General features: G+C 55.6%; 3 protein-coding genes across 3 annotated transcripts; 1 reads left to right on the top strand and 2 right to left on the bottom strand.

The window, feature by feature from the left end:
* Positions 1-2762: 2762 nt before the first annotated feature.
* On the bottom strand, positions 2763-3669 carry TNFRSF13C (TNF receptor superfamily member 13C). Its single transcript, XM_049772453.1, has 3 exons — positions 3552-3669; positions 3224-3421; positions 2763-2944 (listed from the first exon to the last, which is right to left on the bottom strand). The coding sequence occupies exons 1-3, from the start codon at positions 3667-3669 to the stop codon at positions 2763-2765; spliced, it is 498 nt and encodes a 165-aa protein (XP_049628410.1).
* A 5453-nt stretch (positions 3670-9122) lies between these two features.
* CENPM (centromere protein M) lies at positions 9123-15402 on the bottom strand. The gene is made up of 6 exons (XM_049771712.1): positions 15334-15402; positions 14227-14306; positions 13138-13224; positions 11651-11730; positions 10302-10393; positions 9123-9495 (listed from the first exon to the last, which is right to left on the bottom strand). Exons 1-6 carry the CDS (start codon positions 15388-15390, stop codon positions 9355-9357), a joined length of 537 nt encoding a protein of 178 aa, XP_049627669.1. The 5' UTR covers positions 15391-15402; the 3' UTR covers positions 9123-9354.
* A 4268-nt stretch (positions 15403-19670) lies between these two features.
* Positions 19671-23381, top strand: SMIM45 (small integral membrane protein 45). The gene is made up of 2 exons (XM_049771748.1): positions 19671-19964; positions 22913-23381. The coding sequence occupies exon 2, from the start codon at positions 22930-22932 to the stop codon at positions 23134-23136; it is 207 nt and encodes a 68-aa protein (XP_049627705.1). The 5' UTR covers positions 19671-19964; positions 22913-22929; the 3' UTR covers positions 23137-23381.
* Positions 23382-23674: the final 293 nt, after the last annotated feature.

Genomic DNA, 23674 nt, shown 5'->3' with positions numbered 1-23674 from the left:
GAGGAAGGGGGGGTTGGTCCTCCCTCCCCTGGGGTGGGAGAGTGGAGGGTCACCCCCCCCCTAGCAGCACCGGGGGCACCAACAGGAAGTGAGAGGTGTCTGCAGGAAGTGCAGGAGGAACTGAGACCTGCCCAAGCTGGGTGGGTGGGGTCCTGGAGAGTGGCCCCTCCTTCAGGCCTAGTGAGGGATGTTGAGGCAGGTGCAAAGAGAAATCTTTGAGGACCTCTGAGAACCAGTGGGGGCCAGAGCACGTGCCCAGAAGCATTTCCAGGTCCAGCTGTCAAAGGACCCCAGTTCATTGCCCCTCTGAGGCTCTTTTCCTACCTGAAAAATGGACCTGTCACCCCTGCAGAATGGAAGGAAGGTGGCCGTGAGTAGGTCCCTAATTTCAGGGATGCAGTCTTGGTCTGCAGGGGCTGATCTGACCTGTCTCTGCAGGCATAAGTGAAACCTAACAAACCTTGCAAACCTCCTTTGCAAAGTGTTTGAAGACCAGACTGCCAGGGCATTAAAAAAAAAAAGAAAAGAAAAGAAAAAGAGGGGGCCGGAGAGATAGCATGGAGGTAAGGCATTTACCTTGCATGCAGAAGGACAGTGGTTGGAATCCCGGCATCTCATATGGTCCCCCGAGCCTGCCAGGAGCAATTTCTGAGCGTAGAGCCAAGAGTAACCACTGAGTGCTGCTGGGTGGGACCCAAAAACAAAAAAACAACAACAACAACAACAAAAAAAAAAAAAAGAAAGAAAAGAAAGAAAGAAAAAGAAAAAGAAAGAAAAGACAAGAAAACAGAATTCCCCAAATCAAGAGTTTGTTTCTGTGCACACAGAAGCCGGGGTGAGAGTACATCATTCAAGGCCCTTGCTTGCCTTGTGTGGGGCCAACCAGGGTTCTGTTACACCACCACCACCACCACCACCACCACCACCCCATAGACCATATGTTCCCCCAGCCTGCCAGGAACAACAACAACAAAAATCTTTCCAGAGGGCAAGATACACCTCTAGATTGTTTTTCAATACAACCTTTTTATTTTCTTTTTCTTTTTTCAACAAACAGGAACACCCAACACAGAAAAGAGAAAGGGGTAGGACTGAAATGTGGCTCAAGGGGAGAATGTGAAGGTCTGGGTTGGATCCCTGGAACTTAAAACCATCCAACAAAAAAGAGGAAAGGAAGCTGGCCAGAAAGCAGAGGCGGAGGGAAGGAGAGAGGGAGAGCTGGTCATGCCGGGCCCAGGGCTGGTGCAGGCTGGAAGGGAGACCTCTCTCAACCAGTTACCCTCTCCCCTGGTCTCTGCCCAGTTCCTTCATGAAGAATATTCTCTCTGCCACAGACTGGAGGAAGATGATGTCCTTTGGCCCTCTCTGGGGTTCATTTTCCCCATCTATAAAAAGGGCGATTCACGAAGCTTCTTCCTTCTGTCATTCTCCTCTGAGGGCCACTGGCCAGAAACTTATCCTTGCCTCCTCCCCATCGTGGTTCAGAATAAGAAACTGAGGCAGGAGGAAGCTACACACAGCAGAAGTCCTGCTGCTGGGGCTCATGCGACTGGAGTTTGCATGTCTGGTTCATCGAGTTTCACCGACTCATTTCAGGGCCCTGCTTCTGGCTGTGGCAGCAGAGGGTGGAGAGGGGATGGCTAGGAGAAGCCTGGAACAGGGTTGGGGGCACTAGGCCCTGATTGGCCCATGGCACTGATGCCGTGTGCTCATTCCCTCCCTTGCCTCCGTTTACTCCTCTGTAAAATGAAGCAGAAACAGGTCCCAACTCCAAGATGGGAGGGAGCAGATGGCCAGGCCCCTTCTGAGTCTCTGGGCCTGCCCCCAAACTCTTGCCTACCACCTACCACTGCCCTCCTTCACCTGGTAGTCTGCAGGAAGGGGAAAGAGGGGTGCAGGGAGGGAGGGTGGGAGAGATTGTGCAGAAATATAGGCGGCATCTCGAGGCCCTGGACTGTGGTTTTTCTAAACAGGAAGGTGGGTCAGCAGGCAGCTGGTGCAGAGCAGAACCTGATTCCAAGAGCTTTTCAGTGTGGCTCTTAGTCCAGTGCTCCACCCACTTACTGAGCCTACAGGCAGCTGAGGGCACAGAAGTCTCCAGAACAGCCCTCCTCCCCCAAGCAAGGAGAACTGCTGTCAGGGCAGTGGCTGGGTCAGAAGTGGTGAGCCCGGAGCTCAGGCCCATGGGACCCTGGCACTCACATGTGGATGAGAGACAGGAAGGCTGCAGGTTCAAGGACACCACCTCTCTGAAAGCCCCAGTCCCTGCTACATCTTCCAAGGGGCAGGGGGCTCCCAGGGGCAGGGGAACAGCTGTGGGGATCTGCAGCCCCCTAACAGGATGAGAACAAGGTTCGAGAAGCAGCCCCCAGTGTCATCCTACAGGTCAGGGCAGACCACAGGGCATAGACCCCTGGGAACCAGTGAACTCAGGTTCTTTCCTCACCATAACCTTGAAGTGTACCCCAAAATCCACCTCCCCAGCCCCCAGAGGTTCCCACTGGGTGGAAAACAAGAAAAAGATTTCCTGGCTGCAGGCCTCATTTCCTCCCTACTCTGCCCAGACCCTTCTGGCTTTACACGTCCTTCATCCCCTCCAAGCCTAGAGGGACCCTGAATTTCCCCCCACCCACCCAACCTCCCAAGGCTGCCGGAGATAAAACCCCTGTCTCAGCACAGAGTGCCTGGTCTGTGGCTCTCTGGAACCCAGAGGAGGGTGCTGGTCCGGGCAGTCAAGCCAGCCCCCTCCTGTGGGGACTCCCCTACTTTGGCTCAGGCCCTGTTGTCTTGGTGGTCACCAGCTCTGTGGAGCCCAGCTCTATGGCGGGCACAGGGACGCTGTGGGCAGGGGCCAGGGTGTCCGGGTCCTCTGAGGGTGGGGACCAGGCCGGATCTGTGACCTCAGGAACTTCGGGGGGCAGGACGATCACACTGTCCAAGGGCTCTGAAATGGGGGTGGAGGATTGAGGTCAGGACTCAGAGGTCCAGAGTCACTCACATCCCTTCCTTGCCCCATTCTGGAAGCTCCCCTGGGTGGGAAGGGCAGGAGAGCAGGATGGGGGGTCCCAAGGTCCGGTGGATTCCCTTGCCAGGAGGACCAGACCCCGCCGCCAAACACCCTCAAGGATCGCTTCTCCCTCAGTCCAACCCTGGACCTCCCACTTTACTCCCTGGTTGGGGGGACCCTCAGATCTCCTCGGAGGGGCCCAGAATCCAGACTCACCCTCTGGCTCCGTGTCACGGGCAGTGGGAGGCGCCACAGGGCCCAACCTGCGCCACCAGGCCGCCAAGGCCACCAGCAGTAGCGCCAGGGCCAGGCCCAGGGCCACGGGAACTCCCAGGAGCAGCGTGGGGCCTGGCAGCCCCGGGCCCAACGGTGGCAACGCGGTCCGGGGTCTGGGCAGGTGGAAGGGAGGCGAGGCTGGCCGGGAAGGAAGGGGACACGTGCTGGTAGGACAGGTGGGGATCCCAACGCTGCGCCCCACCTCACTCCCAGGTGCCCAGCCCCTGCACAACGGTCCCCACATCCCCCAGCTCCCCACCCAGCTTACCCGGGGCCGGGGCCGGCTCGTGTGTGCTCAGCAGCTCGCAGGCCACGCAGTCGCGCACCAGCTGGTCGAAGCACTGGGCCTGGAGGCACTTGCGGGCCACAGGAGCTCTGCGCCTCATGCCGTCTGCCACGAGGTCGGGGTGTCCCGGGCTGCTGCGGGGAGTCCGGCTGGGAGGAGGCGGGGAGGAGCCGCTCGGCCCCGCCCTCCTGCCCACTGGGCCGGGACCCCTCTGGGACCTGCTCCCCAGGCCCAAGGTTCCTGATTCGCACCCCGTGGGGGCTGGGCCCCTTTACCTGCTCCTGGGACAAGGCTTTGCAGCCCCCAAAGGCAGGACATGGGCTGGGGGACCTCCAGGTCTGTGCCCCCAGTCCAGCCCCACCTGCCCCCACACCCTGGGAGCCCTCCTGCCTGCCTTTCAGGGCAGAGCTGATGGGGGATATCAGTGGGGGAGTCCCTAGGTCTTCAGGTCTTCAAACTCTGGGGAAGCCCAAGGGGCAACAGTGGAACTCCTGCTCTGGGGGACTTTCTGGGTGGCCGGTGGGCAGGATGGCCAGCACAGGCCAGAGGGTGTTCTTGGGCCAGTGCTCAGGCTGCAGTGTTTGCTTGGACTCATGTCTGAGGGCCCAGAGGCCGCAAGGCACTTCTAGCGAACCCCATCAGAGCCCTGACCCAGGTATATGTGGGCAGTGTATCTGTCTCCAGTAGGAGGGGATAGACCTACAGATGGATGGACAGACAACAGGCAGACAGACAGAAGGGGGAGCAGGACAACCCACACCAGCTCCTCCCAGCGCCTGTTCACCTCACCATGGCTCCTGAGTGTGTTAAGGTTTGGGTACCCAGCCTGCACCCCCCACAAACACACACACACACACACACACACACACACAGTGTTGACCCATGTTACACAAACAGCCCTGACCACCCCCCGCCGCCCTCAGTTGGGGTTCTAGGCAGAGGGGGAGCCAGACACGGGAGAAACCTTCCAGGTTCCTGGCTGGGGCTACGGCAGGGAGACGGTGAGAACTGACTTGGGGTACCTGGTCTGGCCCCTGCTTTAGGGTGCTGGTCTGGCATTGGCAGTCCCAGGTTTGATCCCTGGAACCCCACATGGTCCTTGGAGCATCAGCAGGAGCGATCCCTGACTGCCAGGAATAAGCCTTGAGTCTTCTGGGTGTGGCCCCAAAACATTTTTTTTTTTTTTGAATAGTTGTTAAACCATGTTCCAAGAGGTTGGAGCAATAGTATAACGGAGTAGGGCACTTGCTTCGCACACAGCTGACCCTGACCCGGGTTTCATTCCTCATCTGGTCCCCTGAGCCCTGCCAGGAACACCCCTGAGCACAGAGCCAGGAGTAATCCCTGAGTACTGCTGAGTGGCCCACAAATAAAAAAATACAAAACATTTAAGTGTTTTAATAAACTTTATTGATTTATTGGTTCTGGGTCGCACCCAGGGGTTCTCAGGGGTTACACCTGGCTCAAAACTCAGAAATTGCTGCTGGCAGACCATATGGGATGCTGAAAATTGAACCAGGTCCCTCCTGGGTAGGCCACATTCAGGGCAAATGCCCTACTGCTGTGCTACCTTTCTGGTCCCCCAAACATTTTTGATAAAAAAGGAGACCATTTTACCAATTTAAAAACTAAAGAGAAATACATTCCTTAAAGAGTTCGGGGGCTATTCCCAGTTGTGCTCAGTGGTTACTTCAGGTGGCAGTCAGGGGCCTCCAGGGACCTCTTTTGTGCAAAGCATGGCATCCCAACCCAAAGCTCTCTCTGCTGTGTTCTTGGGTAGAAAGTCAGGAGTGGGGCCTGGGAATTCTTGCTCAAAAGGCTGGGACACAGGCTTTGCCTGTCCAAGGCTCTGGGTTTGATCCCCCAGCACTGTGAAGCCCAAGAAAGAGGATGGGGGCTGGAGCGATGGCGCAGCAATAGGGTGTTTGCCTTGCACATGGCTGACCCAGGACAGACCGAGATTTGATCCCCCAGCATCCCATATGGTCCCCCGAGCCTGCCAGGAGTGATTTATGAGCACATAGCCAGGAGGAACCCCTGAGCGTCACCGGGTGTAGCTTAAAAACCAGAAAAAAAGAAAAAGAAAATAAGACAGAGGATAGACTGTGGGCTCCTGGGCACGGAGTCCTCAAAAATGATCAACATCCAGAGTAAGGAAAGGGGTTGCTGGAAAGCCTCTGGTATACTGGGGTGACGCACTTTTGATTTAGCCACTTTACATCCTCATTTGCATGGGGCTGGGGTCTCCCCAAGGGCAGACATGCTCTGCTCCCTGCACTTGCTTACGGATGGCCCCCATGTGGACAGGGGGAGGAAGAAAGAATGTTGTCTGAGGGCCCAGAGAGAGCGCAGCGGCGTTTGCCTTGCAAGCAGCAGATCCAGGACCAAAGGTGGTTGGTTTGAATCCTGGTGTTCCGAACATATGGTCCCCCGTGCCTGCCAGGAGCTATTTCTGAGCAGACAGCCAGGAGTAATCCGAGCACCTCCGGGTGTGACCCAAAAACCAAAAACCAAAAAAAAAAAAAAAAAAAAAGAATGTTGTCTGAGAATCCGACAGGGCCAAGACCCCCAAACACGCTGTGGATGGCTTAGATACAGGCACCCCTTTCTCGGATGGGGAAGCTAGGTGTGAAGGGTAAGGACAGTCTGGTTCGCTGGCTGGGGTGAAGCAAGGCCCCTGGGGATGGGTGGGGGTGCATGGCGAGGTGCCTATTGGGCCAACTTGGGGCCCCAGGGACAGCCCCCAGACAGGGATGTGAAAGTGCTCAAAGACGCGTGTCCTTGACATGTTGTCTTTGTAATATCTGAACACACTCAGAACCCAGCACCTCCAGCCCTCAGTAAGGAGGAGCATCTCCCCACCACTGTAGTAGAGAACTGGGTTGACCTTTGGGCCACTCAGGGGCCAGCAAAGGCACCCTCTGCCTCTCCAGAACCAACAGAGGAGGGTCCCAGCTAGAAGTGACCCTTCATCCCCTCACTGGGCAGAGGGGAGGATGGGACGTGGGGAAGGGGAGCAGGGCCAAGTCCTATACCCTACTAGGATGGGGCTGCTCAGGCCAACATAGGCAGATAGGCAGGTTCAGGGCACTTAGGCTCTTAGCCCAGAGGGGGGACCAGGGCTGCCACTTCCATTCTGTGCTCGCCCTCCATCTTGCACCAGGCTGGGGCAACCATGGAAGGCCGAGGGAGACCAGTGCGAGGGTGACAGCAGTTGGAGGGGCTAAACCACAGAGGCTTAGGGGTCCCCCAAGATTCCTACAGAATCAGAAATGGCCCCTCCCCTCTTCCCAATCACTCATTTCTTGCTCTGGCCTCTGGGGATGGGGTCAGATGCTGCTCCCCTAGAAATTGGTGGCCAAGCACAGAATACCCCATGCCTGGGGTTCCCTATGGCCTTGTGGGGGTGCTATCAAGTCATATGGGGGGGGGCCTAATTGCCTTTAGCATTCCCGGTGGCGTGTCTCCAGGAAGGCAGGAACCTCTTGTTTAGGTGGGGAGGGGCTCCTGTTGTTGGGGACCCCATGGGAGGGCTCTGCCCCCATCCCTCTGATATGTCTCTGGTTCCCCCACAAACCCAACGCAGCCCCTCCTACCCTGTCACTTCCCCTCTGCACCCTGCCCCCTGTGCTGACACAGGGCCACAGGGGGCAGAAGAAACCAGGAGACTGGGCTGCCTCCCGCAAGGCACAGAAGCACCCCAGGGTGACGAAAGGCCCCAAACCTGGAGTGTTCATCTATACCTCCTTTACATGAACACACAAAAGTATCCCCACTTCTGTGAATTTGAGGTTTCAACCCCTCGTCACTGTAGTGTGGCCATCCAGCCCTCCATGTTGGGAATCAGGACACAGGGTTGGTCATGTGACAAAAGGGGGTTTTTCAGGACACCACTCAGCTGAGTAGATATCGCACAGCCCCCAAAGGCATGGAAGGAGAGGGCGAGGGTCAGGCTGGGTGACATATGCCAGGCAGACAGGCAGATGGGGGCCCCTGCAGCAAAGCTCTGGGACTAGCTGGGCCAACGGTTTGGGGGTGAACCCCAAAGGGCAGACTCAGACCTGGACCTCAGCGCTGTGGAGAGGAGGCAGGCACGGCGCCTTTGGGGGCCACTGCCCTGTGGGGTGACATGATAGGAGGGACTCTGAACACGTACAATGGCACCACCGTTCAAACCAGAACTTAAAGGGAATAAGTCGGGGCCGGAGAGATAGCATGGAGGTAAGGCATTTGCCTTTCATGCAGGTCATCGGTTTGAATCCTGGAGTCCTATATGGTTCCCTGTGCCTGCCAGGAGCAATTTCTGAGCCTGGAGCCAGGAATAACCCCAGAGCACTGCCGGGTGTGACTCAAAAACCACAAAAAAAAAAAAAAAAAAAAAAAAAAAAAGGGAATAAGTCAAGGTTTCCTGGCTTCTGTCAGGAGCTCTGAGCAAAAGGGGGAGAGAGTGATGGCCGAGCACCGCACATGGCCCTGAAGCCTGTTTCACCATGACAGTGGTTCTAGCCGAGCCTGGGTCCCCCGGGGACGCGCTAAGGGCTCTGCCAACCACACGGGGTGCAGGTCTGCTGGGAGGGAATGCAGCCTCGGGGTTCCGGGCCCTGCCAAGCTCTCTGGGCTGGCACAGAGCTGACATCATGTTCCCAGTGCTGGAAAGCTCCCAGACCCTCGGCCCCAATAAATGGCACCAGGTGGCAGAGCAAAGGTGACCATGGGGACTGGGGAGAGGCATGCCCCATGCTGGCTGGAGAGAAGGACTGACGCCACTCTGCTCCCTTTGAGCCCCAAAGACCTCCCTCCTTCCCCCCTGCCTTTCGCCCCCGTACCCTACTTGGTGCCTGAGGCCCTTCACCCTTCACCCCAGCTGACCTTGTGTGCTGAGCACCCACTCTCCAGGTGCCAGGTGGGGGTCCCCACCCTTCATCCAGTCATCGAGGAGCCAAAGTCCAGCTGGAGGGCGGGCGAGCTTGGCCAGCTCCGATGATGCCAAGGCTTGGCCCCGGGCCCAGGCCCAAAGTGAGGCCAGGCTGGGAGGGCAGGGCCAGGTGCCAAGAGCCTCTTGGGACAGGAGCCACGAGAGATGCCAACAGAACTGGCACCAAGGTGCCCACTGGTACCCACTGGGTGCCCATGAGGTTCTGGAAGGTTCTTCGGGAAAGAGCCAAGTCTGGCTCTCACTTCCTGCCACCTGTGGCCGGCATCCCTGAGTGAAGCATGTGGCAGCAAAGAGAGCAGATGCCCCGGGGGGCTGAGGGGCCCCGGATGAAAGGGCGATGGCTCTCAGTGTCACGCCTCACCCTCCATACCCTGTGCTTGTCCCAGCTTGGCTCCAGCTCCTGAAGGGCCCAGATCCAGGTCTTCGACACCAGATCCAGCCCCTCAAACACGCTCCTGGCAACCGGCCCGGCTCCCCTCTTTACTGGGAAGCACACTTAGCTGAGGGGAGAAGATGGGGATGGGGGGGGTAGTGGGGCATTCAAGGACACCTCAACTCAATTCATTCCAGAAGTGGCCAGACCAGGAGAAGCACCTCCCTGCTCCTTGTGAGGAAACTGAGGTTCCAGGAGTTGTCACAGGCTCCAGATGGGCTCTGAAGTCCAGCCCTGTACCCCATGGTTTCGAGTCACTTTATTCATCGCAGAGTCCTCAGGGGGGCCAGACCAGGGAGGCCCAGGCTTTCGAGCACCGAAGTTCTTGTTCAAAGTTAGTCCGAGGGGGAGGCCATCTTGCCAGATGGCGACATGGGACCATGGGTGTGTGTGGGTGGGGGGGGTCACTAGGCTCTTCACGGCTCCTCGGGAATGGGGTTTTCGGGACACCTAAGCAGGGTCAGCAGGTCCATCGCCGAGACGCCAGGCACGTGGCCAGCACAGATCTGCAGCAGGTGGACCAGGCGCGGGGCCAAGGTGGCTTGGAAGGCTTCTCTCTGAGAAGCGAGAAAACACGAATGCACCTTTTCCTCGGGAATAGGACCAATACTTGCCATTGACGCCCCAATTCCTGCCCCAGATGCCCTAACTGCAAAGGCGGCCATGTAGGCCCGGGGAGAGGAGCGCCCCCTGTCTGCGTCCTGGGAACTATACCTGAGCCACCAGCTCCAGGTTCGCAGGGCCACAGGCCTATGAGGTCAGGCCAGCATGCACCCTGGGACTTGGTGTGGGCGCCACCACATGGCCACACACAGGACTGCACCACTCACCGCAGAGTCAAGACACATCACGCACCAATCCACACCCATACCTACACATCTCTTTCTCTTCTCTCTCTGTCTCTCTGTCTCTGTCTCTGTCTCTGTCTCTGTCTCTGTCTCTCTCTCTCTCTCTCTCTCTCTCTCTCTCTCTCTCTCTCTCTGTTTCTGACTCTCTTCTGCAGAAAGAGACTTAAAGTAAAATAAAGACCTCAGATGGGCCTCAGAACTCAGCTCCTCTATAAGAAAAATGAGGGAAGCGAGTGAGGACAGAGCCCACTTTCCATCTGTCCCTCCAACCCCAGGCCAGGCCTTAGCGGCAGGACTCTGTGGGTCTGCAGCCCAGCGAGCCAGGGACCCCGGGTACTGTGACTGCCAGGACACAAGGACACCCTGATAGACGACAGACCAGGTGCTTGGCCTGTGAATCTAACGAGGACCCGCAAAGCAAACATGAAGAAAACCTGCCCTCTCCCAAAATGAGCGACTGAGACCCCATGTGGGCAGACGCTGGGGCCAGGCTCCCTTCCCCACCTGGGACTCACCTCGAGATCACAGAAGAGCAGGGGGCTCCGGTAGGTGTGCGCCAGCCTCTCTACCGTGTTCCGGTGTGTGCTACACTGGCTCTCCCTGCCGGCTGCAAAGAGTGCGTGTGACTGCCCCGGGCCTGTGTCTCACTCGTCCATGGGGGAGACAATCCCTTTACCCCGATTTTCAGGGTGGCTTGTGGAACTAGAAAATCAGTCTGGGAGGGCTGGGAGAAGGCGCCACAAAACAGGGCTCCCTCAGCTATGTCTAAGGTGAGGCGAAGCCAGGCCTCAGCAGTGAAGTCCAGAGGGTAGTGGGGGAGCAAAGCACTCCCAGCCCCAAGGGCTCGCAGACAGAGGAAGGGAAGGAAAAGTCTTTGGGGGGAACCTCGTAGTAGACTGGGTGGCCCATCTGGGCTTTGGGCTCAGCTGGATGCCTGCTACCAAGGTTACTAGGTGTAGACTAGGCGAGGAATGAGTTTCCTCAGGTGTAAAACAGGTAACAGCACCAGCGCCAAAGGGTTGATTGTGTGAAGGAAGTTTGCAGCTGAGACAACAGTTCAAAGGGCTACAGTGGGGGCCGGAGAGATATCATGGAGGTAAAGCGTTTGCCTTGCACGCAGAAGGTCAATAGTTTGAATTCCGGCATCCCTTATAGTACCCTGAGCCTGCCAGCAGCGATTTCTGAGCACCTGAGTGCTGCCAGGTGTGGCCCCAAAACCAAAAAAGTAAAATTAAAATCAAAGAGCTACAGTGTAGGTTTGGTTTCTTTTTTGGGGGGGGGCGGGGGTTGGGCCACACCCGGTGATGCTCAGGGATTACTCCTGGTGCTCAGAAATTGCTCCTGGCTTGGAGAACCATATGGGACGTCAGGGGATCGAACCACAGTCCATCCTAGGTCAGCCTCGTACAAGGCAAACGCCTTACCGCTGCACCACTGCTCCAGCCCCTACAGTGTAGGTTCTGCGCGCTACAACCTGGCTCCATCCTGCACTGCACGAGCCCCAAGCATCACCATGCCAGAAATAGTCCCTGAGCACTGCAGCTTATACCCCTCCCACACCCCAAAAAGGAGGAAAACGGAGTGCTTAGAGCTGTGTCTGGCCCGCAGGAGCACTGTCAGTGCTGAGGGGGTGGCGAAGCAGCAGGACCCAGGACTGGGAGCCATGCTCAAGGGGCAGAAACGTTCCAACTGCAAGGTGACTTTCTTGGGGTCCAGATCTGACTCTGAGACTCACAGGGACCTGCAGACAGATCTAGGCAACAAGCTCAGGAGAAGGGTCTGCTCCAATGGCTTCTAGAAGGTACAATCCCGCAGCCCCTTCTTGCTATCCGATTCCCCGGGCCCATAGGTGGGGGTCACTTACCCCCGGTGGCCAGGAAGAGAACCTTGCCCAGGAAGAAAGTGGCATCCAAATGCTGCAGGGACTCCTCCACGATTTGCAGGCTGGCAGCAGGCCGAGAAGATAGAAGTTAAGTGGATACAGGGGAGCAAGGCCCCCTCCTCATTCCAGAGTGGTCCTCAGGCAGATGGAGGGGGGACAGGAAACAACCCCAAGAGTCTTTTGTCTATTATTGTTGTTGTTGTTTGGGGCCACACCTGGCTGCTGTGCTCATGTCTTACTCCTGGCTCTGTGCCCAGGGATAAGTTCTGGTGGGCCTGGGGGGTCATATGGGGTGCTGGGGATCAAACCCGGGTCAGCTGTGTCCAAGACAAGAGCCCTCCCCTCTGTGCTATTTTTCTGACCCTCAAGTTTCTGTCAATTACCAGCTAACTCAGCTTGGAAATAATGGATAGGTACAGATATGGATGAAGAGCAGACACCCCCCCTTACCCCCCCACACTCATCCCAGTCACCACTTGTGTCATTCTAAAATTCATGTGTGAATACAGATGGCAACCAGAGCATTTGGTCAACCCCACTACTGCCGTGTGTGGAAATAACTCCCCCAAGGCCCCCAATCTGATTCCCTGGACCAGAGTCCTCTCGATAACCAAGGACACTGCAGAGACTGTCACTGCATTCTCAGACCTAGAAAAACTGTTCTTTAGGATGGGCATGGGACACAGCAGGGTCGCAGGGTACAACTCACAGTGTCTATACTTATGTCTACATGCGCTGTGTAGACAGGTATGGACAAGCGGCTTTGGTAATATGGTTGAGTAGTTGCATCGCAATGATGGCAGGAAATGAACCCCCTTCCTCTGAATGAGAACCTTGGGACAAGGGTCAACGCTCCCTGGGGCCCAGGAGGAGATGGGCCAGGTCATTAAGCCTCTGGGTCAGTTATCAGATTCTACCTGAACTGCAAAGCCCAAGGCCCAGCAGCAAGGGATCTGCTGGGGGTCTCTTCAGGTTGTCTGGGGTATATAATACAGGGCTCCACAAGGCTAACAGACCCTGTGGCTAGAATATTTTGAAAATGATGGCGAGTTAGAATCCCCCTCTGGACCCTGATATACTGGGTTTCCCATGCAGTCTGACCAGGGAGTCTGTGAGCTGCATCCTGTACCCACCCGCTCTAGGAGGGAGCAGGAATCTTCCTTCTTACTCCCCAGACAGGCTGCAGTCCCCCAGCTCCCACTTCTTAGGGTTCCTACATTGCACATGCCTCCACCAATGTGCAAACCAGAAACACCCACCCGATGTTTTTTTCCAGGCCGGGTCCCAGGCAGGCACTGGAAGTGGTCACCACCTCCCCAGCGGAGCAGAATTCGAGCTTCAAGCACACCATGCAGACCCCCGGGGAAGCCCCTGCAGCCTCTTCTCGGCTCCTCCCCTCAGCAGCCTTCAGCATGCTCCTAGACTGGGTCCCCCTGAGCCCTGACAGCTGCCCAACCCCCAGCCCTCACCTGTACTTGCTGTGAAGGTTGATCAAAAACACAATCAGGTCGAACCGGGGCCCATCAGAGGGCAGTGGGAGGCTGTTTGCCAAGTGGCTGAAAGACAGGAAATTGCAGGAATAAATACACGTGCGCATGGGGCACTTTACGAAGGGCAGAGGCTGTGGGCCAGCTCCCCTGATGAAAGTGTGGTAGATGGGAGCTCTGCAAGAAATGTGGGACATTCCCACCCCAAATTATTTCCATCTGACTCCTTCCTCTGGAGGTACAAATGTCCCAGGGCCGGCAGGCTATGCCGGCAGGTTAGGAAGGTGACCAGGCTCAAAGGAGGGAGGGTGGGTGGGGGCCAAGAGGATTTCACATCTACCAAGGCAACCTCTCTACCACCTGAGCTATCTCCCCCATCCATGTTGGAGTTATTAAAACATTAAACACTATAAGGGCCAGAGAGATAGGTCAGCGGTAGGGCGCTTGCCTTGCACACAGCTGATTGGGTTTAATCCCTCGCATCCCATATGGTAATGACTAAATAAGTAAATCATCCACTTTAGGGGCTGGAGATAGTATAGCAGGCATCCCATAGGATCCTCTGAGCCCTGTCAGAAGCGATCCCCGAGTCCAGAGCCATGAATAAGCCCGGAGCACCACAGGGTGTGCAAAAAACAAACAAACAAGAAAAATGCGCTCCATGCCAAGTACAGCTCAGGGACCTGTGGATAGAAGAAGTCAAAGGACAGTTCCTCAAGAGGCTCATTTTGGGGTCTGTGGGGGTGGCAAGGCAGAGATGGGGAAAGAGATGATGGAATGAGCATGGAATATTCTCTGGTGACAAGCCGCAGGGGAAGAAAGCAGATAACGACTGTGGCCGGCCAAGAGTGATGGTGGGTACTTCGGATAGGATGGGGGGGGGGGGAAACCACTAACCAGTAGGAAGAGGGCTAAGCTCTGACAGCTGCGGGGTGTCGAAGGGAGACTCAGGAGATGGGGGACAGTCTGGGTAGCTCTGCTTTCCCTCGAGCCCCAGATCCCAGCGCCAAGGCTGAGAAGACAAGAGCGCCAGAGCGACCCGGGAACCACCTCTTGCCCTCGTTTACTTACATCTTCAGCTTGGAGGAGCAATCTTCCTTGAGCATCGCTTTAGCCAGCTGTTGCAGAAGCATGTCCTCCGAGCTCACCAGCTGCAAGGACAGAGAGCGCAGGGTCGGCCCGAGATCGGATAGGACCACGCTCCAGGCTCGGGGCAGCTCAGGTCCCCTTCCGCAAAACCCGGACTGCCTCCCCCAAACCCTTCCCGAACACGGATGGTTGGGCAGAGAGATAGCGTGGAGGTAGGGCGTTTGTCTTGCATGCAGAAGGACGGTGGTTCGAATCCCGGCATCCCCTAGGGTACCCCCCTTGAGCCTGCCAGGAGCGATTTCTGAGCGTAGAGCCAGGAGGAATCCTTCGAGTGTGACCCAAATACCAAAATAAATAAATAAATAAATAAAAGTAAAAAAATAATCTTGGGGGCCAGTGTGATAGCACAGTGGGGAGAGTGTTTGCTTTGCACCAGTTGACCCAGGTTCGATCCTTGGCATCCCAAATGTCCCCTGAGCACAGTGCCAGGAGTAAGCCCTGAACATCATCGGGTGTGGTCCCAAAACAAGCAAAAATAATAAATTAGAAATGATTGGGCCGAAAAGATAGCATAGGGGTAGGGTCCTACCTTGCATGCAGAAGTTTGCATGCATGCAGTTTGCCTTGCAAGTTTGCCTTGCATGCAGAAGGACTGTGATTCAAACCCCGGCGTCCCATACGGTCCCCCGAGCCTGCCAGGAACGATCTCTGAGCGTAGAGCCAGGAGGAACCCCTGGAGCGCTGCCGGGTGTGGCCCCGCAACGCCCCCCACCCAAAATCTCCAAAAAGCAAAACCCAGGGGACATGGATGGGTCTGGGCAGCCGGGCAGCCACCAATCTACCGAGCTAGGTCCAACTCGGACGGTTCCCGCGCAATCTTCCGAGCCAATCACAAAGAGCCTGTCGCGCGCCTATTGGCGGACGGGCCCGTCAATCTCAGAAGGCGGCTACTCTGATTGGTCTAGAGCGTGATTGCCCCGCCCACCACCCGCAACGCGGAACAGCTCCCACCCAAAGATCCCCCTCCGAGCGGGGCCGAGACCAGCTTGGGGTGCAGCAGGCCAGGCCAGACGGGTGCGGGGACCCTACCAAGACGGTGGCCGTGTTCAGGCTGGGCAGCTTGTCCAGCGGCCGCAACACCGACATCGCTGTCGCAGGTCAAACCGTCGCTCTCGAGGTGCGCGCTGGACTTTCAAAGGCACCTCAGCCCCGCCCCTAGCACCGCGCATGCGCAGACGACCTTCAGGGGGGCGTGGTGTCCCCTGGTGCCGCCATTGCGCATGACCCGACTTTCAGGGGCGTGGCGTGTGTCCCGGCACCGCCCGTATGCAAATGAAGGCGGGTTTAGAGGGGCGGGGCTGATTCGTTAAAGGAACCGTGTCTCTTTTCTGCAGGCGCGTTGACAGCTGGCATTTCTTGGGACCCGCTTTTTATTTGACAGCCCGGGAGAGAGAGGAGGTGTCGGGTCATTCGGCGTTCATCATCTTGCATTCATGCTCATTCCCTCTCTCTCCTCTTGAGTCCCGAGAAGCTCCGTGGTTCACTGGGTGGGTGCAATCAGGCAGTCCCCTCCCTAAAGGTGCGGGGCTGGGGATTGAATGGACAAAGTGCTTGTGCTAAAGACTGAACCCAGCCAGGGCTTTGCACCCCACCAGGCTAGTAGTTTTCTACCCCCTGAGCCACATCCCCGCCGCCTCTCTCAGATCGCTCCATTTTTGCAGTTGGGCCTACAGAACCGTTGGAGCAGGCAGGAGGTTGACTACTCAAAGGGCTCCAGGGCACTTGTCTGTGGGGGGCAAAGGAATGGGGCTCTGAGCATCATTAGGGATAGCTGCCCCTTCCTGAAATGAAAAATGCTTGGGTTTTCTTCTTCACATCCCACATCGGATCCCGAAGCAAGTCTGTGGGTCCTTAGTCTTTGAAGAGAAGGCTTGGGCCACACCCAAGTGAGCTCAGGGCTCACTCCTGGTGCTGTTTGGGTGGACAATTGGGGTGTGGGAACTTACAGTTGGGGTTGTGGGAGGCAAGCGTCTACACCCTCCTGGATTGTCTCTCTGGCCCCTGTGGATTCTATTCCACTTTTATTTTATAGTTTTTGGATTTTGGGCGACATCAGGCAGCACTCAGGAGTTATTTCTCATTCTGTGCTTAGAAATCGCTCCTGGCAGGCTTGAGGAACCATGTGGGATGCACGAAATCGAACCCAGGTCTGTCCTGGGTCGCTTGAGTGCAAGGCAAACGCCCTACCTCTGTGCTATCTTTCCCTCTATTCTATTTTATACTATTCTTACTCCCTCCCTCTTTTTCTTTCTTTCTTTCTTTCTTTATCTCTCTCTCTCTTTCTTTCTCTCTCTCTCTTTCTTTCTTTCTTTCTGTCTTTTCTTTCTTTCTTTCTTTCTTTCTTTCTTTCTTTATTTATTTTTGTTTCTTTTCTTTCTTTCTTTCTTTCTTTCTTTCTTTCTTCCTTCCTTCCTTCCTTCCTTCCTTTCTTTCTTTTTTTTTTTTTTCGGTTTTTGGGTCACACCCGGCAGCACTCAGGGATCACTCCTGGCTCTACACCCAGAAATCGCTCCTGGCAGGCTCAGGGGACCATATGGGATACTGGGATTCGGACCACTGTCCTTCTGCATGCAAGGCAAATGCCCTACCTTCATGCTATCTCTGCGGCCCTGCTTTCTTCTTTATTAATTTATTGATTGATTTGGGACCACACCTGGTGGTGCTCAGGGCTTACTCCAAGCTCTGTGCTCAGAGGTCCCTCCTGGCAGTGGCTAGGAAACCATACACGGAGCTGAGAATTGAACTCAGGTCATGGCTGGAGTGGCCGCATGTAGGGTAAGAGCCTGCCAGACCATTCTGTTTCTCTCTCGTCTCTCTCGTCTCGTCTGTCTCTCTGTCTCTCTCTCTGTCTCTCTCTCCAAACCCCCCCTTTCTTTCTTTCTCTCTCTCTTTTTTTTTTTTTTTTTGGTTTTTCGGGCCACACCCCTTTGATGCCCAGGGGTTACTCCTGGCTAAGGGCTCAGAAATTGCCCCTGGCTTGGGGGGACCATATGGGACGCTGGGGGATCAACCGAGGTCGCGATCTTTCCTTGGCTAGCGCTTGCAATGCAGACACCTTACCTCTAGCGCCACCTCGCCCGCCCCTCTCTCTCTTTATCTTTTTCTTTCTCCCTCCCTCCCTTCTTTCTTTTTTCTTTGGAGGTCACACCAGGCAGCGCTAAGGGGTTACTCCTGGCTCTGTGCTCAGAAATTGCTCTTGGTAGGCTTGGGAAACCTTATGGGATTCTGGAGGGATGAACTGCAGTCCGTCCTAGGTTAGCTATGTGCAAGGCAAACGCCTTACTGCTGTGCTATCACTCTGGCAGGACCAATTTCTGAGTGCAGAACCAGGAGTAACCCTGAGTGCTGTCAGGTGTGACCCAAAGACCAAAAAAAAAAAAAAAATCAGCAGTTCTAGCTTTGTGTCATTACACAATGAGTTTTCTGTGACCCCCTGTGGGTAAGGACTCACATGGCTAAAACTGTATCTAAAAGCTATTGGCCGTATCTTTCAGACAGATCCATTAAGGTTTCATTGACATAGCAAGAGCTACGAAGAAAGGATGCCGCGTGAAATATCGATGTGCATGCATCGAGGAAGCTGTCCACAAAGTGGGACCTCCGTGTCCCCCCCATTCCTCCCACCAAACCTCCTCAGCCCCCTTAGCCAGCCTCCACCCCCCACTCCTCTCTGCCCTCCCACTCCAAACTGCTGATGTGCAAATAGCTCTGCACATCCTCACATTCCAACCCTGGCACCCACTCAAGGATCCCTCAGTTTACACAAGAGCAGGGCAGACAACGGATCAGTGATTGGGGGGGTACTGTGGGTACCCAGTCTAAAACAAGCTTAAAAGCCACAAGTGGGGGGGGCAGAGAGATGGCATGGAGGTAAGGCATTTGCCTTGCATGCAGAACGGTGGTTTGAATCCTGGCATCCCATATGGCATCCCCTGAGCCTGCCAGGAGCAATTTCTGAGCATAGAGCAAGGAGCAACCCCAGGAGTACTGCCGGGTGTGACTCCCCCCCCCCCCAAAAAAAATATCCACCAGTGTTGCAAGTCAGCCCCTGAAGAGGTTGACTGATGGAGGGATGGAGGATGAGACCTTTCTCCTTTAGCTCGAACCATGCCTCTGTTACCCTGTTCAGCCAGCAGTTCTGAGGTGAAGCGGCGGGTAAACAGCTCGCAGACAGTCAGGCTTGTGAAAATAATAGCTTTATTTGGTGGACAAGACTGAAGCCCAAAGCCTCAGCATCAGCTCCAGCCAAAAAGCCCCTCGCCTTTCATAGACTCTTGTTTTTATCCCCCAGAATCAAGTACCACCCAATGGTGGGATCAGGTACCACCCAATGGTGGGAGCAGAATCAGGTACCACCCTAGGGTGGGGGCAGAATGCCAGGTCACACCCTAGGGTAGGGCACAGTAACATCATAATACCATTAAAATGTTTACATACACAACACACCAGTGGGCTAGAAAGCAGATCAGCTGGACCTTCGGAAACAGCAGGAGGCAGGTTGTGACTGGGGTGAGGGTGATATCTAATGTGCCATCTGGGTGTACCCGCAGATAAAAACTCACAGTTTGGGGCCCCAGTTACCTCCCAGTATGTAAACTTGCCAAATACATCACTTGCCATTGCATTTTACTTTGCACTTCTGGGGCTCAAGGAGAGCCCCCGTGAACTCAGACTCACTTGCCCCACAAATGCAGGTGAGGGCCTCAATTCAGCCCCAGCAGGGACTGTGATGTTCTGAGAAGCTATAGCGGGGGGCCCAGGGCCCTGGCATCATCTTACCCAGGGCCTGTCATGGCAATAGTCCCTTGAAAGAGCTCGTTTTGGAGTGTCTTGTAGAGAGCAGAAGGCAGGTTTTTGGATGCCCTGGTATTGTGGCTGAGCACCCTAAAGTTGCAGCAGGTGCTTCACAGCTGTGGGGTAAACCGAGGCCCCAAGATGCCTGGCCATCTCAACCATGTTCCGCTCACAGGACCCAGTGGGGCCTGGCCAGGCCGCAGCTCTTGCATTACAACTTTCTTGCTACATGACCTGTGAGGGATCAAACTAAAGTCTCCAAAGCAGCATTTGGTGTATCACAGGTGGGTCCCAACCCTGTCTCAGTCTTGGGCCTTCCCTTTGACTCACCCCATCATGCTTCTGTGTCCCCCTGACTTGCCCAGGACCCCTACCTCTTGCTACCTCTCAGCCTTATGCTTGCTGACCCTCCCTCCAGGCCCCGTGCCAGGCGACCGCCACCCTCCCCATGTCCCCGCATCTCTGCACCACGCGGGATCCCAAGCGAAGGCTGGTTGCCCTGGCAACGGGAGAGAAAGCCTTAGCTCTGCCTGGCTGCTGATTGGCTGAGACAGGTCCCACCTCCTGCCATCCTAGGAATGGGGGGCAGAAGCAAGGGTCTCTGATGGGCAGGGAGAGGTTCCAGGGTGTGGAACCAGCCAGGACAGCCCACTGCCGACCCAGTCAGAACCCTTAAGTCGGGAAAGCTCTGCCTCTTCTGGGGGTCCTGGCTTCCCCTTCTTTTTGCCTCCAGCACCCAGGCCGGCTGCAGATGGCAGGTTCCAGAGACTGCGTTGTGACAGACGCCACAGCCCATCGCTGAGCTGCTGAGGCCGAGGTGGTGAGCTCAGCTCCGAAGCTCTGGCCGGGCATCTGCAGGGCTCCAGGTAGGTCTGTGGGCCCAGTGCTGGTGGGCTAGGGCTGGGAGGTTGGCAGAGGGCTCAACTGGAACATCTCACAGATCATCTGGGCACCCTGATCAGCGGCCCCCTGTTATGCTGCTGCTGTGCACAGAGATCCCGAGGCTCAGAGAGGGTGATGTGCAGCCCAAGGTCACAAAGGAGGGTGGTGTTTGGCTCCAGTACTGCCAAGGCCCCAAAAGGCTTGGAATTGTCTTGGGGTCTCCAGCTGATCCCCAGAGCTGGGACTTTGCTTAGGGCTAGAGAGACACAGGGATCCCCGACTCCTCCCGACAGAAGCACAGCTGTGCGATGACCTGAGTGTCCGGCCTGTGTGTAAGCTACAGAGACAGCCATCCCCATGGGGCCCTATAGCCTCCGCCAGGCTAGTCTGGGTGAGCTTCCTACTTGGGGGTCCTCCCCCTCTCCCTACAAGCCAGGCAGCACCAAGCCAGAGCTCTCTATAGCCCCAGAAAGACAGACATGGGGCACCTCTATGTCCACGTTCTCTCATCTCATCAGTATTCCAGAATGGGGCCCCTTCAGACATTGCTGGTTCAGAGCAGCCCATGGGCTATATGTGGGGGGCCTGGAGGGGAACAGGATAGGAAGTGACATCTCACTCCTCTCCCCTGGGGTGTCCCAGGTCCCTATGTGATCCACCTGGAAGTAGGGAAATGGGATGCTAAAGCTTGGAGACAAATCAGAGAAGCCTCCAATAGTCCAAGGTTGACCCCCAAACTGTTACCTCCACAGCCTTTGGTGACACTCTGTTTTGGTGTCTCCCCAACCTGATATCATTCCCGGGAGCTCTTTGGACCTCACTTTGCTCATTTGTAAGATATGGCCACTGACTTACTCTAGTTGCAAAGGCTCGACCAAAAAAAAAAAAGTGGGTATCCGCACCCCACCCTTCTTTTATGGGTTAAGAGTTTTCAGGGCAGGTGATGAAGGCCTACTCTACCTCATCCTGGGAAAACATGATCTGTGATCTTCTCTGTGGGTTTTGAAGTATGAATAGGAGATTGTCCCAGGCCCATGAAAGTCCATGCCAAAATGGGATGTGTGTGTGACAGAGCATGCCAGGGCACGCAGGAGACTTAGGAGCATCTCCAAATGAGGGCTCATAGAGGGGAACCTTTTCTGGGAGCAGGGAAGGGCAGCTTTGGGTCCTTTTTGGTCATCGAGGGCATGCAATGTTTCTGGAACATTCCCCACCTGCTTCCTTCCACCTTCAACCTGCCTTCCTTGCCGCTGGTTTGCTAGAATGAGCACCTGATGTTCTCAAGTGCTGCTCCCAGGCCTAGAACTTGTCTTAAATATTCTCAATATCTGGGGGCCAAAGAGATAGCATAGTGGTAGGGACCCGGTTTGATTCCCAGCATCCCATATGGTCTCCTGAGCCTGCCAGGAATGATTTCTAAGTGCAGAGCCAAGAGTAATACCTGAGCACCACTGGGTGTGGCCCAAAAACCAATCAATCAATCAATAAAATTTAAAAAATACATATTCTCAGTATCCTTGAAAAGTGGGTCTTTCTTTGGACCCCAGTTTACAGAGACAGAGACTGCTTGGGACAGGGACAAACTGACACTGATTCAGTCCTTCCTTGGCCCTGTGGCCCGGCTGCAATCAGCCTCCTTGCACAGGTATTGAAACACTTATAAGACCTCCAAGGAGCTTGCCCAGGTTTGGGATCCAGGACCTGGCTGTGATGAGCTTCTGTTAACATCAGCCAGGAGCCCTGGAAATGGGCATTTGTTCATTTGCTTCCCTTACTTTTTTTTTTTGTTTTGTTTTGTTTTTTGGGCCACACCCGGCAGTGCTCAGGGGTTACTCCTGGCTGTCTGCTCAGAAATAGCTCCTGGCAGGCACGGGGGACCATATGGGACCAACCACCTTTGGTCCTGAATCAGCTGCTTGCAAGGCAAACGCCGCTGGTCTATCTCTCCGGGCCCCCCTTACTTTTTTTTTTTTTTTTTTTTTTTTGGTTTTTGGGTCTCACCCGGCAGTTGCTCAGGAGTTACTCCTGGCTCCATGCTCAGTAGTTGCTCTTAGCAAGCACGGGGGACCATATGGGACGCCGGGATTCAAACCGATGACCTTCTGCATGAGAGGCAAATGCCTTACCTCCATGCTATCTCTCCAGCCCCCCCCTTACTTTTTTTTGAGTGAATCACCTTATTTAAGTTAAATAAATAAGTAAATAAATAATAAATAAAGGGGTCTCAAACTCAATTTACCTGGGGGCTGCAGGAGGCAAAGTCGGGGTTATCCTTGAGTGCAAAGTCAGTAGTAAGCCTTGAAATTGGGGGGTGTGACCCAAACAACTAAAACAAAACAAAACAAAAAAAGATTCCTCTAGGGCAGGGCCACAAAATGTTGTACGGAGGGCCGCAAACGGCCCACGGGCCGCGAGTTTGAGACCCCTTAAACAGTGTGGTTGTTCATACTACAGTTTTATTTTTATAGATACAAAGTTGTTCATGATGGAGTTTCATCATGCAATGTCCCACACCCTTCACCAGTACACAAGTCCCATCAGCAATGTCCACAGTTTCTCTCTCTCTCTCACCCCCTTTTAGACACTGTGCTTTGCAATCTTGTAACTGAAAGGGTACCCTGCCTATATCCCCTTCCCTCCTTCCAACACCCAGCTCCTGTCCAGAGGGATTATCCCAACTGTCACTGTATTAGTGGCCCCTTCTCTGCCCTCACTGCCCTCTCTCCATGCTTCCTTCACTTTCCTGCCCCTTACCTGGTGAAGGAGTGTATGGGGATATGGGGGTGTAGGCTTCCCATAGCAGTCAGATGGCACAAGTTGGGGTCTGTGTGTGGTCTGTGCCCCTCTGGGTGCTTTGGGTCCAGCTGGGGTCAGCTGCTCCCTGACGCCCACTGCTCCCTGAGCCCCTCTGTGACTCCCCTGTTCTGTTCAGCCCAGCCTGCCGCCTCGATGCCTCACTTCCTGGACTGGTTCGTCCCCGTCTACCTGGTCATCTCCGTTCTCATCCTGGTGGGCTTCGGGGCCTGCATCTACTACTTCGAGCCGGGCCTGCAGGAGGCGCACAAGTGGCGGATGCAGCGTCCCCTGGTGGAGCGTGACTTCCGCAAGACGCTCATGGTCAGGGACAACCTGGCCTTTGGGGGCACAGAGGCCTAGCTGACCCACAAAGCCAGTGGTGCGGCACCCCCTTCCTGCATCTGCACCCCATCCTCGACAGCCAGAGGAGAGAGATTCCGCCCCTCTATGGCCTGCCCAGCCAGCCCCAGCTGAGGCTCCCAGGGACCCCCGAAGCTAGAAGCAAAGATGGGGTACTTGGGTGTCTGGAGGTGCCACTTTCCACCTCAAATCTGCTCCCCACCCCGTGTCAGTCCTCCCTGGTTCTGCAGACACCTCCATGCCCCCTCCCATTCCTTTGTGCCTTCCCTCTCCCCCTGGCCCAGCTTGTTTCAAGCCCCCAGATGTCCAGAATAGGGTCCCACAGAGCAGATGCCAACGTGGTCCAGCCCCACTCGCCCTCCTTGACTTGGCTCAGGCTAGTTGACCACCCTGGGGGCCCACCACAAGATAGCAGGTGAGGAAGAGGAGGAGAGGAAGGGGCCCAGCTGAGGGCCCAGGCAAGGTGGGGAGCCCTGTGGGGTGTCATGGGGCTCTGCTAGCTGCTGTCTGGCCCTCTCTCTGCTGGGAGTCCCATTCC

The sequence above is a fragment of the Suncus etruscus genome, chromosome 4 (assembly GCF_024139225.1).
Source record: "Suncus etruscus isolate mSunEtr1 chromosome 4, mSunEtr1.pri.cur, whole genome shotgun sequence".
Lineage (NCBI taxonomy): Eukaryota > Metazoa > Chordata > Mammalia > Eulipotyphla > Soricidae > Suncus > Suncus etruscus.
Note: the sequence above shows the minus strand (reverse complement) of the source record. Positions and strands in the feature narration are given on the sequence as shown.

Coding starts and splice junctions, on each gene's coding strand:
- TNFRSF13C (XM_049772453.1), bottom strand. CDS start 3,669: ATGAGGCGCAGAGCTCCTGTGGCCCGCAAGTGCCTCCAGGCCCAGTGC. Junction 3,422..3,551: donor CGAGCCGGCCCCGGCCCCGG/GTAAGCTGGGTG, acceptor CTTCCCGGCCAG/CCTCGCCTCCCTTCCACCTG. Junction 2,945..3,223: donor CCGTGACACGGAGCCAGAGG/GTGAGTCTGGAT, acceptor CCCCCATTTCAG/AGCCCTTGGACAGTGTGATC.
- CENPM (XM_049771712.1), bottom strand. CDS start 15,390: ATGTCGGTGTTGCGGCCGCTGGACAAGCTGCCCAGCCTGAACACGGCC. Junction 14,307..15,333: donor TGAACACGGCCACCGTCTTG/GTAGGGTCCCCG, acceptor CTGTCCTTGCAG/CTGGTGAGCTCGGAGGACAT. Junction 11,731..13,137: donor AACCTTCACAGCAAGTACAG/GTGAGGGCTGGG, acceptor GCCTGCTGCCAG/CCTGCAAATCGTGGAGGAGT.
- SMIM45 (XM_049771748.1), top strand. CDS start 22,930: ATGCCTCACTTCCTGGACTGGTTCGTCCCCGTCTACCTGGTCATCTCC.